Source organism: Peromyscus leucopus, chromosome 5 (genome assembly GCF_004664715.2).
Source record: "Peromyscus leucopus breed LL Stock chromosome 5, UCI_PerLeu_2.1, whole genome shotgun sequence".
Lineage (NCBI taxonomy): Eukaryota > Metazoa > Chordata > Mammalia > Rodentia > Cricetidae > Peromyscus > Peromyscus leucopus.
This window is the reverse complement of record NC_051067.1, coordinates 139,583,691-139,598,244: the sequence shown is the minus strand read 5'-3', so window position 1 is coordinate 139,598,244 and position 14,554 is coordinate 139,583,691. Positions and strand designations below refer to the sequence as shown.

Sequence of the window (14,554 nt, the reverse complement as noted above, 5' to 3'; positions counted from 1 at the left end):
CTTCCTCTCAACATGGCGTCCGGGGCAGGTCGGCGGTGATGGAGGCCGGTCCGCGGCTGCGGCGGGTGCTCGTCCCCACGGTAGCTAGGGCCGCCAGCTCGCGCTCGCCGGGCGTGTGAGGCGCCGCCGCCGCCGCCTAGGCCCTCGGCCCCGGGAAGACGGCCGCCCGGGCCGGGCTCCGCCGCCGCCGCCGCCGGGCCGGAGGGACGAGAGAGGCGGGCGGCCGGGAAGAGACCCCCGGGCCGACAGGCGCCGAGGCCCGACGGGCGCGGCCCCCGAACGGCGGCCCCGCGAGCGCGGCGAGGCTCTCGACGCCCTTGCCGACCCCGCGGCCGCTCCGTGGCGCCCGCCGCCGCCGCTTCCTGGTGGCGCCGCTGCCCTCCACGCCTCCTCGCCCCCACCGCCACCTCCTCGCCTTTCTCTCTCCCCGTCCCCCTCCTCCCCGCCCGCCGCCCGGACCGCCGCCGCCGCCTCCTCCTCCGCGTCCATGTATGAGGGCAAGAAGACGAAGAACATGTTCCTGACCCGGGCCCTGGAGAAGATTTTGGCCGACAAGGAAGTGAGGAAGGCGCATCACTCCCAGCTGCGCAAAGCGTGCGAGGTGGCCCTAGGTGAGCGGGGAGGAGGCCGCGCGCCGTGCGGGCCGGCGATCGCGGGAGGTGGGCTGGCCCCGGGCGGCCCGTCCCGGGAGCCCCCCACCCCCCGACCCCGGCCGGCTTCCCTGCCGCCCGGCTGGAGTTGACAGCCACTCGGCCGGACGCGGGGCCCCGGCAGGGCGGAGGAGGAGAAAGGGCGGCCAGGCGGGGCCCCGGGAACTCGAGGTGGTTCCGGATCGCGGGGCACCTGGGTCCGAGCGAGCGTTCCACTCGCTGGACGGGGTGGGTGGGGGTGGCGGGGCGCGGATCTTGTGGGTAGCCCTTGCGGTGCGGGCAGAATGTCATCCTTTGTGATGGAGCAGAAAAGATGAGCTGTTGTTTATTAGCTTAGAAATTGAGGTGGGGCCGATATGGCAAGATTGGGCGTGGGGGTGGGGGGGAGGGTTCCGTATCGTAATTACAATAACTTTATCGTTTGGCGTGGTACTTTGGGAAAGAAAGCCTGAAGTTGTTCCCTTGTTGGCGGTCTCGAGAAAGGAGGTTGCAAGAGGTGCCTGAGTTCTGCCATCTCTCTGCCCCAGCTACAGGAAAAAGAGTAGTAATGTAGCCTACTGGACTGACCTGGAAGAAGACCGGAGGTTACGGGGTGGCGGTGGCGGTGTGAAAATGGGGAAGGAAAGAACCTTTAGATAAACTGGCTTTAGGTAACACAGAAAGGGGTGTGTGTGGAATGAGAGAAATGAAAAAGACAATGACACCCACCAGCCGCATGCCTGGACACTGGCCGCTGCTCTCAAGCTTCGGTTGTGATTTATAGTTCAGACAGAGGCGATCTAGTGCAGTGAAGTCAGAGCAGGGAAGAACCCAAACAATACCTATAACCGCGGAAGGCAGATAACGATTTGTCTGGGGAGGGCCAGTGGTAGGTCTAGTGCATCCGTCAATGAGGAAATTGTTCCGGGAGAAACCAGGACACTTAACGTACAGATGAATTCTGAATGCTTACGCTTTTGTTTTATAGCCCTGGATGAGAGCATCTTAGATCGGCAAGAAATTAAGCTGGTTATAAGTGGGTTTTGAAAACTATTTTTGAAGGGGAACAAACCATAACTTTATGCTAAAGTAAGGGGTCAAGACAGCTTAAAAACAACTTTGCATTCAAGTCTTGAAATCTGTGGAAGACAGTCATTATTTAACTTGTAAATGTTGTAGCTTCCTCCTCCTCTTTTTCCCGAATATGAAAAACATCAAATGGATTTCAGTTTCAATGGTGCTTTTTGTTGTTTTGTCTTCTAATTTTTAACGTGCAGTATAGTGGACGTAGGTAGTTCTTTCTTTCCCCTCATTGGTCACAAGTTCCTACTTTGTTGTTCTTGTAAGCATACGTTTCAAACCAGGTGAGTGAGAGTACTGTTGTACAGTTGCAAAAACCGAATTTATGTTTGGTTCCTTAAAGGAATCACTAATTGGGGTGATATGAGTGGTTTTAGAATTTTTAAAAGAATTGTTCTCTGTAGGGCTATCAGTAACGTGGCAGGGTAAAGAACATAAATTCAAATTAAAAGCTTTAGTATTTAAGAACTAAGATTTGCCATGTTAGTGTGTGTGTGTGTGTGTGTGTGTGTGTGTGTGTGTGTGTGCAATTTTTCCTTTTTCTTTCCTTTTTTTTTAATGGAGTGGGGAGGGTGTGGGAACATGCAGACAGGCTTCAAGTAGCCCAGGCTGGCCTAATATTCCTTAGTAGCTGAGGACAACTTGAACATTCCTGAACCACCTGTCTCTGCCTCTAGAATTCTGGGATTACAGACGAGCACCATCATGCCATGTTTTAGAGGTACAGTACAGGGATGAAACTCAGGGGTCCACACTTGATAGGCAGGCACTCTACCAACTGGACTGTATCCACAGTCCAGAATACATTTTCAGTATGTTAAAGCATAAACATTTAAAGGTTTTAAGGAAAGTGTGTTGTTTATGTATTTTCCCCTTTGCAAATATTAATATAAATAAACACGTTAATTGAAAGTTCATTGAATGAGAGTCTGGGATCCTTGTTTAAGTCCTAGTTTTGTTACATTGCAGTATCACTGTGCTTGGACTTTGTGTAAAATTAAAGTATTAAACTTAATGAATGTGCTGTGAATGTGAATGAACTCTTCTGTTAACTTGTACATCTAGTATTCTCACTGCTCTGATTACCATCTTTAAAAAGTCTATAACTCCCTTAACTGAGTTCCTGGCATTTCTAGGCACATGAATTCTTGAAGCTGTGTGCACAAACTGCCATGGTTCTTTGAATCAGATTTTGTCAGCTAACTAGCACCAGAGTACTTTCTTTATAAGAGGCATTTTCCATGTTTCATAGAAGTTACATTTAGCCCTCTATAAAGTACAGTTTCAGTATGCAGTCTCATGGTAGATAACCCTTGATGAATTTTTTTTCTTGTAGTCATCCGTTAATGTTGTTTGGGATAACTGCTATACATCCCTGGCTGACTTGAAACTCATTGTGTAGACCAGGCTTACCTTTGAACTATAGAACTTGTGGCAATCCCCTTGTCTCTGCCTCTCAGGTACTGGGATTGCTGATGTGTGCTCCCATTGCAGGTGTGTGTGGCTATTGTTAAAACCCTTGCTGGATGGTGGTGGCACACTCCTTTAATCCTAGCACTTGGGAGGCAGAAGCAGGCAGGTCTCTGTGAGTTCAAGGCCAGCCTGGTCTACAGAGCTAGTTCCAGGACAGCTAGGGCTGTTACACAAAGAAACCCTGTCTCGAAAAATAAACAAAAAACAAAAAGAAAAAAACTTGAAGATTCCTGTATATATTCATTCCCCCTTCAGATGTTAGTGAGTGCTTAACACAGAGCTGAAAGGAGATGGACAGTAAGCAAGAAAGTATGATATACCAGACTTTGATCCGTTTTTTGTTTTGTTTTGTTTGAAAACAATTTCATTGGCATTTAAGTGGAATTAAAATCATTGGTATTTGCAATAAATTCATTTTCTTTTTATTATAATGACCTATTAAAAATAAGTTTTCTGTAAGTAATACTCAAAATTATAGCTTATGAATTCTTAAGAATGCTGTCTTTTGACTAGAAGCATACCCTTTTGTAAACCGTATAAGCCAAGTGCTGTGACTGATGCACATAATTCCAGCAGATAGACAGACTGCCACGAGTGAGTTCCAGGCCCATTTGTTTGGGTTTCGTAGAAAAACCCTTTTACACTCTCAGACACTACACAAAGGAACTTTTATTTCTACAAACAGCATAAATCTTTAAAGGGTATACAGTTATTTAAAACTTATTTCCAATTTTCTAACATGTTAGATTTTGTTTTAAAGAATGGTCTAAAAAGAGCCTTTCCTTGTTGAATTGGTAGGAAGCCCACAGGCCCAGGAACAGCTCCAGGTTGCCCTCTCTTGGTACCTGTCCTACTACAATTCTGTGCAGTGAACATTGAGGGATTCTAGGCTGCCCTAGCTTAGTGTGATCCATCCTGCTCTTGAGAATCCTGCATTAAAAATAGTCAGGCCATCTGCTGGCAGATGAGACAACAGCTGAGCTATTTTTAGTTTCAAAGAATTTAGGATTGTTTCAGGATTGAGCTTGAAGGTGGTGGCATTGTTTATCTTTGGGGAGGTGCAGTTGGGACATACCCCAGGCAGGCTTCGAGGTTCAGGAGTTTCTTTGATGTTAGGCTATAACTAAACTAGTTTAACTTCTGCCTTTAGATAGCTGTGAAAGAACTCCAAGTGTCGGAATAAAGTTCATGGTTGGAAACTGACACTGGTACAGAATGAGAGAGAAGGTTTAAGGAAGGAAGACATTTGAGTCAGGGATAAGTAAGGCAGGGAAATCTCAGGGATGCAAGAGAATGATAGAAGAATCCTTTAGAAAAGTCATTTTTGCTCAGACAGGATCGGAATTTATATTTTCCATCATATTGTGAAGTGATCCTATTGACTTAGCTTTCTTATGAGTCAAAAACATAATTTACCCCCAAATCCATAATTTATTAATTTTTTATTTACTTTTTTGGACAAGGCCTGGCCGGGTAGATTGGATTGGCTCTGCACTAGCTGTGTAAAGCAGAGGAACCCAGACTGCGGCAGTCTCCTGCCGTGGCCTCTCTACTGTTGGGATAGGTGTGAGCCACCCTAACCTTGTCTAGTCAGAGGTAGCAATGGACTGTCATGGTGCAGACCTTACAGACTTCCTTGCTTCTGCCTCAGGAGCCCACTCTTACTTCAGGTGGGAGTGTTGGCCGAATGACTGTGTGCCTTTGGCCCTGGTTTTGTGGTACTTTCACTTACCACCGTTTACAAGCATGTGACTTCTGAACGACTTCAGAATATTTATACCAGTGTGTGTGTGCATGTTTAGGTGGGGGTGTATTTGGCCAGGTGAGCATGTGTGGATGCTGCAGGCCAGTGTTGTCTTCCCAGGTCACTCTCCACCTTCTATTTTGAGACAGAGTCTCCTGTTCAACCTGGAAATGACCCTCTCTGTAAGTCTGGCAGGGCAGTGAGCCCTCTCGATTTCCCGGTCTCCACACCTCCCAGCACTGGGGTAACAAATACAGTCACAGTACCTGCCTGCCTTTACGTGGGTGCTGGGGATCCAAAGTCGGGGCTTCCTGTTTGTGCAGTGAGCACTGTACCCAGAGCTGCTCCCCGCCCCCCTAACACAGTTAGTTTAAATCAGTTAAAGTCTTCCTTGCTGTCTGAAGTGAAAGACAGCCATCAGTCCTGAGCTGCCGGAACCTTCGGGTCGGCCAGGGAAGAAGAGTAGAGCAAGGTAGTTTACATCGGTCTGTCTCTCACATTTCAGGTTCGTTTTAAGGACCCCTGATTCAGAATAGCCTTGAGTACAATGTCATGGAGCCCAAGCTTTAGAGAAACTTCTGCCCACAAATTTGGGTTGCCAAAGTAAGTTCAGGTTACAGTCAGTGTATATTTTAGAAATTTAAAATGCACATGAATAGTATTAAGATTCTGAAAAATTCTCCTAAGAAACCTGCTGAATTTTTGTTAGCTTTTCCTAAATTTATTTGACCTTTTTCAATCTCTTAATGTAGTTAATGCCTCGAGGACACATTTTCCTTGGGATTACTTTGAAACAGCACTTAAGAGAAAAGACAAAGTAGATAATGCAGTGGCTGGAATTACTGCTGAGACAGTTTGAGCAGTCCTGTGTTTGGGGAAACAGTAGTTTGTTCAGAATTAAGCAGCTGGCAGCCAACCATGGAAGGTGCATGCCTGTAATCCCAGCACTTGGGAGGTGGAGACAGAACGATGATCAAGGAGTTTAAGGCCATTCTTGGCAGCATAAGATCCTGTCTCAAAATTAAAAACAGAAACAAATAAAAACCAACAACAAGGACTGGGGTGGAAGCTCAGTTGAGTGCTTGCCTAGCATGGAGGACTCCTTGTGTTGTCTTCACCAGTGAATAAACCAGATGTGGTAGAAGACACCTGTAATCTCAGGACTCAGAAAACGGAGATGGAAGGATCACGAGTTCAAGGTCAGCCTGGGCTACCTGAGACATTTCGTCAGAAAGGTGCATGGGATGATCAGGACTTTCTTTAGTATCAACTTAAAACTTAGGTTTTTCTCCTCCCTCCCTCCCTCTCTCTACCCCCCTTTCTCTCTCTCTCTCTCTCTCTCTCTCTCTCTCTCTCTCTCTCTCTCTCTCTCTCTCCTCCCATCTGGTGGCGGATACTAGATTGACTCTCCTGATAACCTTTATCTTTAAGATACAATTGTGAATAGAAAATAGATTGTAGAAGTGTTTGTCATGATATCCCTCACATAATTGAGGAAGGATATCTCACAAAAAATACAAGTAAATTATTGCTATTTCGAATAATTTTAAATTTTTTTAAATTTTTATTTTATGTATATGAGTGTTTTGCCTGCATGTATGTATATGTCCCACACAACTGCGTGGTACCCAAGGAAGTCAGATAAAATCATCAGATTGTCTCCAATTGGAGCAATAGTTGGTTATGAGGGGTCATGTGGGTGATGAGAACCAACCATACCAGGTTCTCTGAAAGAGCTCGTAACTGCTGAGCCATCCATCTCTCCAGCCCCACAACATAGACTCTTTCTGACTACATGCTTATAGTTCCACCTCCTGGGAGGTTGAGGGAGCAGGATGAAGACTGTCTGGGCAGTATATAGCAAGACCTGACCTCAAAAGTGAAAAGAAACTAGGTTGTTCCCATAATTGTTTCTGGAATTCTTCCTGTTTTGGGTAGTGAGCCTGCACTGGGCACACACTGTGAACCAAGCATGCTTTCATGGAAGGTAACATTTTAGTAGGGTGGGAACGACTACCGTGTAGTATACATGGGGACTACTAATTAATAAGTACCATCAGTTGTTGTCTGAAGAAACAGCTCAGAAGGGTAAAGACAAGGGGGTGGCGGGGGGAGTGATGTGACTGTTAGGAGAAGCTTCTCTGTGAAGTGACATTAAGGTGAAAAGTGACAGAGGTTCAGTCTTCCAGATAGCGGAGTAGATAAATGTAGTAACAGAGGCTTCAGGTTGCAAAGAGACTTGTGTTGTTGGGGAAAGAGGGAAGTGAGAAGAGCAAGTTTGGAGTTTTGTCTGTGGAAAAGCCAAAGAGGAGTTTTTATTTTCTAAGAGAGGGTCTCACATAAGGCAGACTGGCCTAGAATTTCCTGTGTGGGTAAAGATGACCTTGATCTGCTCTTCCCAAATCCTACCTCCCAAGTGCTAGGATGACAGGTGTGGACTATGGTGTCTGGAGAGTGGGGATGGGGAGATAGTTGTCCTCCACTCTCGTTGTTTTGTTTTGTTTTTGAGATATCTCTGTGTCTAATTTGGTGATCCTCCTGCCTTAGCCTCCTAAGTGCTAGGATTGCATGTATGCATCGCCGGGCTTGGCAGGAAAAGTGGTTGTGTGTGTTGGTTTTGGTGGGGTTTTTTTTTGCTGTTTTGTGGGGCTTTTTTGTTTTTTGGGTTTTTTTTTTTTTTGGTAGCAAACATAGCCTGGTCTATCCTTGAACCCCATATATACCCTCCAGCCATGTGCTAAGATTATAGGCATGCTGTATTTATGCCTTGCTTTAGGTTTTTCTTTTTCTTTTTTCTAGAGGTTGAGGTTTTGGGTTTTTGTTTTGTTTTTTTCTAGATGTTGAGCCCAGGGCCTTGTGCACACTAGGAAAACTCCCTACCATTGAGCTACTACATTCCTGGCTGAGAATTAAAAAGAAAAATGTATTCGTTCTTTGTCCAGTGTGTTTGGCTCGTCTTCACCACTTACTCCATCTACCCCTAGATCCACACCCTTCCCTAACAACCCCTGTACCCTTTTTCATACCAAGTCCTGTTGTGCTGCCCATGGATTCTTAGGTGTGTGGCTTCACTGGAGCATAGTCAGCTTACCAGGTGCTTCCCACTCAAAGAAAGCCGACTCTTCTCCCCACAGCCGTCAGTTGTCAGTAGCTCCTCTGCTAGATATGGGGCTTCGTGATCCCTGTGAGTTCAGATGCGTTGTATCCAGAAGACTCTGATTGAGGTTGTCTACTGCCTCTGCCTCTTACGTCTTTCCGTCCCTGCAGGTCAGGAGGCACATGCACTACACACCTATTCCTGCGAGCCACATCCTCTCTGGAACTTTTTTAGTCATAGAATTTCCCAATGAGATAGTAGGAAATTTTATACTAAGACGGACACGATTCAAAATAGAGGGCTGCCAAGAAGGGTGGCTGTGATGGTCAGTTTTCATTGTCAGCTTGACCGACAGTCTGGAATCACCTGGAAAGAGAGTTGCTCCGTAAGAGTGTTTAGATGAGGTTGGCCTGTGGGCATGTCTGTGGGTTATTATCCTGATTATGTTAATGAAAGAACCAGCTAAAAGTGGGTTTAACTAGTAGGTGGGTTCAGGTCCTAGACGGTATACAGAGAGCAGAAGTGAGCCGAGGCAAACATGGGTTCACTTGTTCTCTCTGTGCCCCTGACTGTGGACTACAAGCTGGCATTGGGAGCTAAACCCCTTCCCCCGGGTTACTTTTGCCAGGGTATTTTATCATGACAGCAAACAGAATTAAGACAGTGGCTCATACTGTAATCTCAGCACTTGTGAGGCTGCTGTGAGTTCAGGACTAACCTAGAATACATGCTGAGTTCTAGGCCAGCCTGGACTGCATACAGAGTGAGACTTGTTTCAAGACAAAACAAACAACAACAGCAGCAAAAACCCACTCCTCCCCTTCCCTGGTTTTTTTTTTTTTCCTTCTACTGAGAATGATATAAAACAAATTCAAATATGAATTGTCAGAATTTTTAAAGTGAAAAAAATTTTTTTTCTAAAGAAAATGAGCTTTTCTTCTTGTCTGGATCCTTCTGCAATTTTGCATACACCATTCATTAAGGATCTCAATCCAGTAACTGTCACCCTTACAAGAAGAGGGGTAGGACCTAGAGGCACACAAGAAGACATTGTGCAAACAGGTGGAGTTTGGAGGAGTTTGGACTTTTGCCGCCACAGTCAAGGAACCCCAGAAGAAGCCACCAGAAGCTCATCAAAGGAGACTTTTTCCCTAGAGCCTTGGTTCTGCTGATCCCCCAAACTAAGAGAATAGACTTTGGTTGCTTTAAGTCACTAAGTTTATGATAATTCTTAGGAAATCCTAAAAACTAATGAAAGTTTTCCTAATCTTTCAGACCAAGTTGATTTCTTAATTTGAACTTTCATTTTTAAAATTTAGGAAATATATTAAGTTATGGGCTCTTCTTTCATTGTCTCAGAGTCTCGGAAGCAGTCTAGGGTTTGCTATGCATTAGAAAATAGGAAACTTTAATGTAGAGTGAATGGAGCACAGTTATTTACATTTATATTCTCTTGTGTAGCAAATCTATGTAAAGAGATAGGTTAGGAGAGAGAGATAGATGGTACTAAATTGGTCTATGTAGCCTACATTATCTTTTCATTCAAAAAAGTTATAAACATTTTAGAAATACTTTTATCATGATAGTAACTGTAGGAAACTATGAAGCCATAATTCTCTCTTCTAATTTTGAACCCAAATGTCACTTAATCAGCTGTTCACAGCCAGTGCTTATCCAGAATTGTCTAAGAAATGAGGGAGTAAAAACATAAGTAGCCAAGGTATGAATGCCAAACACTTTTAATTTTTGATGCATGAGATTTTAGACAGGAGAATCTATATGGTGTTTGCTGAAGTCTGTTGATATTTATAATTTCAATAAAATTGGCAATTTAGTTTTCACCTTTTCTAAAAGAAGACAATTCTTTCAAGCTTTTTTAAAAAGTAAAACTGAAGAAATATCACCAGGGTGTTCTTAATGTGGGAATATCCAGTTAACTCGCTTTCTCTTGTTCTTTTCCTTCTTCCAGTTCCTTTCTTTGGTTTTACAGTGCTGAGGATCAAAACCAGGGCCTTATGCCTGCTAGACATGAGACCAAGCTCTACTCCAGTGTTAATTTAGTAAATAAATAAATAAAAAGGGGGGGGGGCCTGGGAAGATGATTTGCTTGGTAATGTGCTTGCCTTGCAAGTATGAAGACCTGAGTCTAACCCCACAACTCATGAAAATCGTAGGATAGTAGTGCACTCATGAAATCCCAGCACTGGGGAAGCTTAGTCTGTGCATCCCAGGTCCTATTGAGAGGCCCTGTTGCAAGAAACAAAGTGAATGGCTCCCAAGGGACAACATGTGAGGATGACTCTTGGTCTGCACACACATGCATGTGTACCTGTGCATGCAAACACACAACTTTGTTGAATTATAATTTATATGCTGTAAATACTACCTATCAGTCTGTTTACTCAGTTGTGAGTCACTACCATAATCCAGTTACAGAATATTTCTACAACTAAGTAAGACCTCGTGTCCATTTACAGCTCATCTTTGTTGCTTCTCTTAGTTCCACACATCTCCTGATAGGTTTTCTGTCTCTAGAAATGCATTTTCTGAACATTGTATACAAATAATCTGCATTGATGAGGTTTTGTGTCTTTCACTCGGCTTTTGAAGTTCATTCTTGAACTGATACTTCATCTCTGCCGAGTATAGTAGCACACATCTGTAATCTGTAATCTGAAATTTCAGGAAGTTAAGACAGGAAAATTGTAAGCTTCAGGCAAGCCTAGGTATAGCCTCTATCTCAAACAACAACAAAAACCCACAAACCTCAGTTTTGTATTAACGAATAGGAAAATACAGATTCTTTATTTGAAATACTTGGAATCAAAAGTGCTCCAGACTTAAGGGGTTTTCGGGAATATTTGCACAGACTTTACTGGCCAAACCTTCACATTTGAAATGCTCTAAAACCTGGAACCTTTTGAGCATTGACATAAGATTAAAAAAGTTTTCAGTTTTGGAGCATTCCAGATTAGATATGTTCATCCTGTACCACATTTTGTTACCTGTTCATCGGTTGATGAACATTTGGGTTGAATGAGTAATGCTGCTGTGACTATTTGGGTATAAATCTTTGTGGACATAAATTTTTCTCTCTTAAATACATAACCTAGGAGTGGAGTTGATGGGCTGTATAAGATTATATCTGAAGGGTTATCTCATTGAAGTACTTGACATTTTAAAGAATTTTTTTCCAGACCTCATTCTATAATACAGATACTGTAATATGAGCACATTACACAAGTGTGTTCTTTTTTAGAAAAGATTTTTCTCTGTGTGTGTGAGTCCCTGCATGTATCTGCACCATGTTGTGCCAAGACCTCAGACCAGAAGAGGGCATCAGATCTCTTGGAACCACAGTTACAGATAAGGTTGTGAGCCACAGTGTAAAAGCTGGGAACTGAGCTAGGATCCTCTCTACAAGAGCAGCAAATGTTCTTAACCATTGACACATCTCTCCATCCCCTAGAAACACATTCTTTAAAAAAAATTACACTGATTTCTAAGGCATAATCATAGAAATAACAGCTAATTAGGTTTAGTGTATTCTGGGTTCTATGCCAATTAAATACTTACTGGCTTTATCTTCCTTAGTCTTCAGAACTCTCCTGAATGCTTAAGAAATTGAACTATTTTCATTTTGTAGACAAGAAACGAAGTTTGGAGTTTGTATTAACCGAGTTGCAATGTGGCCATGCACTGTCTTGGGGTCTGGGTAGTCCTCCTTTCTGACCTAAAGTGGCAGTCCTGACCTGTAATGTTAACCAATGCAGTGAATGTGGGTAAGAGACAAGGTGCAAATGGGAAAGGGAAACTGGGGGGAAAAAAGGATGATCAGGACATGATAAAGGTTGGGCATTTTGCATGTCTATACAGATGGCAAGTCTGCAGCCTCAGCACTTGATGTATGTAGGCAGGAGGATCAGGTGGGTAGTCAAGGTCATTCCTAACTGCATAATGAATTTGAGGCCAGTCTGGGCTACTTGAGAACCTGCCTCAGTAAACAAACAAAACTTTACTAACCAAATAAATGAATAAAAAAGTTTGGGGCTTTATGTCAGAGATAGAACACATACCTAGCATGTGTGAAGCCCTAGGTTCAATCCCTAGAACTAGGAAAGGGAATTTTAAAAAGGGGAAAGAGATGAAACATTTGTAACTGCTAATAGGCAAAGAAACAAACAACATCAATAGTTATATACATTTATATATAACATCGATATTGCTCTATATATTTTTCAGTGAATCTCTAGGGTATTTATGTTCTCTGTGTTTGTGGTAGTGTTGTAAATCCATCATAGAGATAGAATTTTAATTCTGTGTTCCACTTAAGAAAGCAGACAAATTCTTCTGTATTCACAAAAAGTTTTGAAAAATTTGAAGAGTTGTGTAAGTTCTCAAAGATTCTGAATAGAATGGCTTTTATTATAACTGTAGTCCTACCCCCACGACGTTTTTTATTTGTGAGAGGGGGGGGGAGAGAGAGAGAGAGAGAGAGAGAGAGAGAGAGAGACAGACAGACAGACAGACAGACAGACAGACAGACAGACAGACACTGACTCTGGGTTTAGTTAGAGTTGCTTATATGTGCATAGGTCAAAGGTTATTTACAGGCACATGGGTAACTTTACCATTAGTGACATCACAAAAAGAATATGTCCACCACCTGTCCCTAGCAGCCATTAACTTCCAGTAGTTCCGTAGGAGGGTTGAAACCAGATGTGTTTTCCCTCATCCATGATGGAATGCTAGCGGACAGACTTATGTGGGTCATGTGCAAGATATCACCATTGTTGTGAGCTCATGAGAGCAACAGCCATATCATAGCCATGTCACAACACTCTTCCTCCTACGTTCTTTGCACACTCTGAGTTGTCTTACTCTCAGCACGTTGGCCAGTCAGGAGTCTGCAGTGACTTCTGTCACCTGTGAACAGAAGTTTCTCTCACCAAAGCAGAGAGCAGCACTATCAGTGAGCATAAACATGACTATTTAGAAAGCAGTTTATGAGTACAACATGTTATCTTGTCAAAACAATAGCAGCTTCTCTACCAGAGCCTGACCTACCCAGCCATAGATTTCTGATCAGGTTTCCAGGGCCAGGCATGAATTCAGCCTGTGCAGCAACCCTCAAATCCAATCAGAAAGCATTTGGCTATCCCCATAACAGTCAAGCCACAATATCCATAAGCTGCATATGTGTTTGCTGCTTTTTAGTACATTGTTATTGTTGTTTTCTGAACTTTTCATCGAGCTTGTTATTCCTTTGTGAATTTCCAAAGTTCTTCCTGTTCGTCTTTGCAGTGGGGTTCGTTTTTGTTCTTATTCTGATTCTACTTCACTTCATCACATAAGGCACTGTCTAATATGCTATCTTATTTGGAGGCCTGGACAGGTAGGTATTTTTAAACAACATAAAAGAACCCAGTTTTTCCTTATTTGATGTTAATATGTCCATCTTTTTTTAAAAAATCTTTTCCCATTTTCTTTCAACCTGCCTATATCAATATACTGTAGTTGAGGTTAGTGTCAAGTAGTTAACATGCGCAGTGGTCCATCCTTCCCTGGTTTTACTTCATTCTGTTATCTGCAGTCGGCTGCTATATAAAAATTATTAAACTTGAGTTTGCAGAACTAGTTGCTGAATCTTGTACTATCTCTTTGTTCAGAATGTCCATTCCTTATATTCTACCCATCCACTAGTCCAACCTTCCTAAACCTTTAATACAGTTCTTCATGTGGTGACCCCCAACCATAAAATTATTTTGCTGCTACTTCATAACTATAATTTTGCTACTGTTATGAATCATAATGTAAATATATTTTTGGAGATAGAGCTTTGGCCCACTGGTTGAGAACTACTGCACTAGTCACCACTGTGACTAGTTATCAGTTGTCGCATCCTCTGTCACAGTATTACAGTGCTTTTGATTCTATCATTTTTTGCTCGGTAGTGGCTTGAGAGTGGTGATGTTTGGATATGCTGAAGGTGAAGCTGTCAAGTTTTCCTTTAAGTGAAAAGTGAAAGTTCTTGTTTTAATGAAGAGTGCAAAAAATCATGTTTTAAGGATGGTGTGATTTATGATAAGAATAAATCTCATATTCATAAGTTTGTGAATAGGGAAAAGAAATTTGGACTGGTTTAACTGTAACTCTTCAGATTGTAAAAGTCATAGTTCTACTTGCATAATAAGTGCCTAGTTGAAATGGAAAGGACATTAAGCGTGTATATATACTGTTATATATCAGAAGAAAACATGTGGAGGATTTGGTACTGTCTGTGGCTTTAGGCACCTGCTGGTTGTGTTGGAATGTGTCTCCTGTTGGTGTTAGGGGATATTACTATAGTGTCTCATGGTTTTAAAATTCAATTTGCCATTTTTAAAAACAGAATAATTTATTAAATACACTGCAGAAGGGTAAGAGGGCAGGCAGGTGACACAGTAACTGGCATGCTACCTCCCTGCCAAACTGTCTCAATTCGTATACTCGGACCTTTGTTTTTAATGTTATGTTGATAATGTTAGGGTT

At 43.0% G+C, this 14,554-nt stretch overlaps 1 protein-coding gene across 1 annotated transcript in view; it reads left to right on the top strand.

The window, feature by feature from the left end:
- Positions 1-331: 331 nt before the first annotated feature.
- Positions 332-14,554, top strand: part of Arfgef1 (ADP ribosylation factor guanine nucleotide exchange factor 1) — a 98,214-nt gene continuing 83,991 nt past the window's right edge. Inside the window, exon 1 of the mRNA XM_028864549.2 lies at positions 332-611. Within this exon, the coding sequence (XP_028720382.1) occupies positions 488-611 (124 nt within the window). The 5' untranslated portion in view covers positions 332-487. The remainder of the gene's footprint in view (positions 612-14,554) is intronic.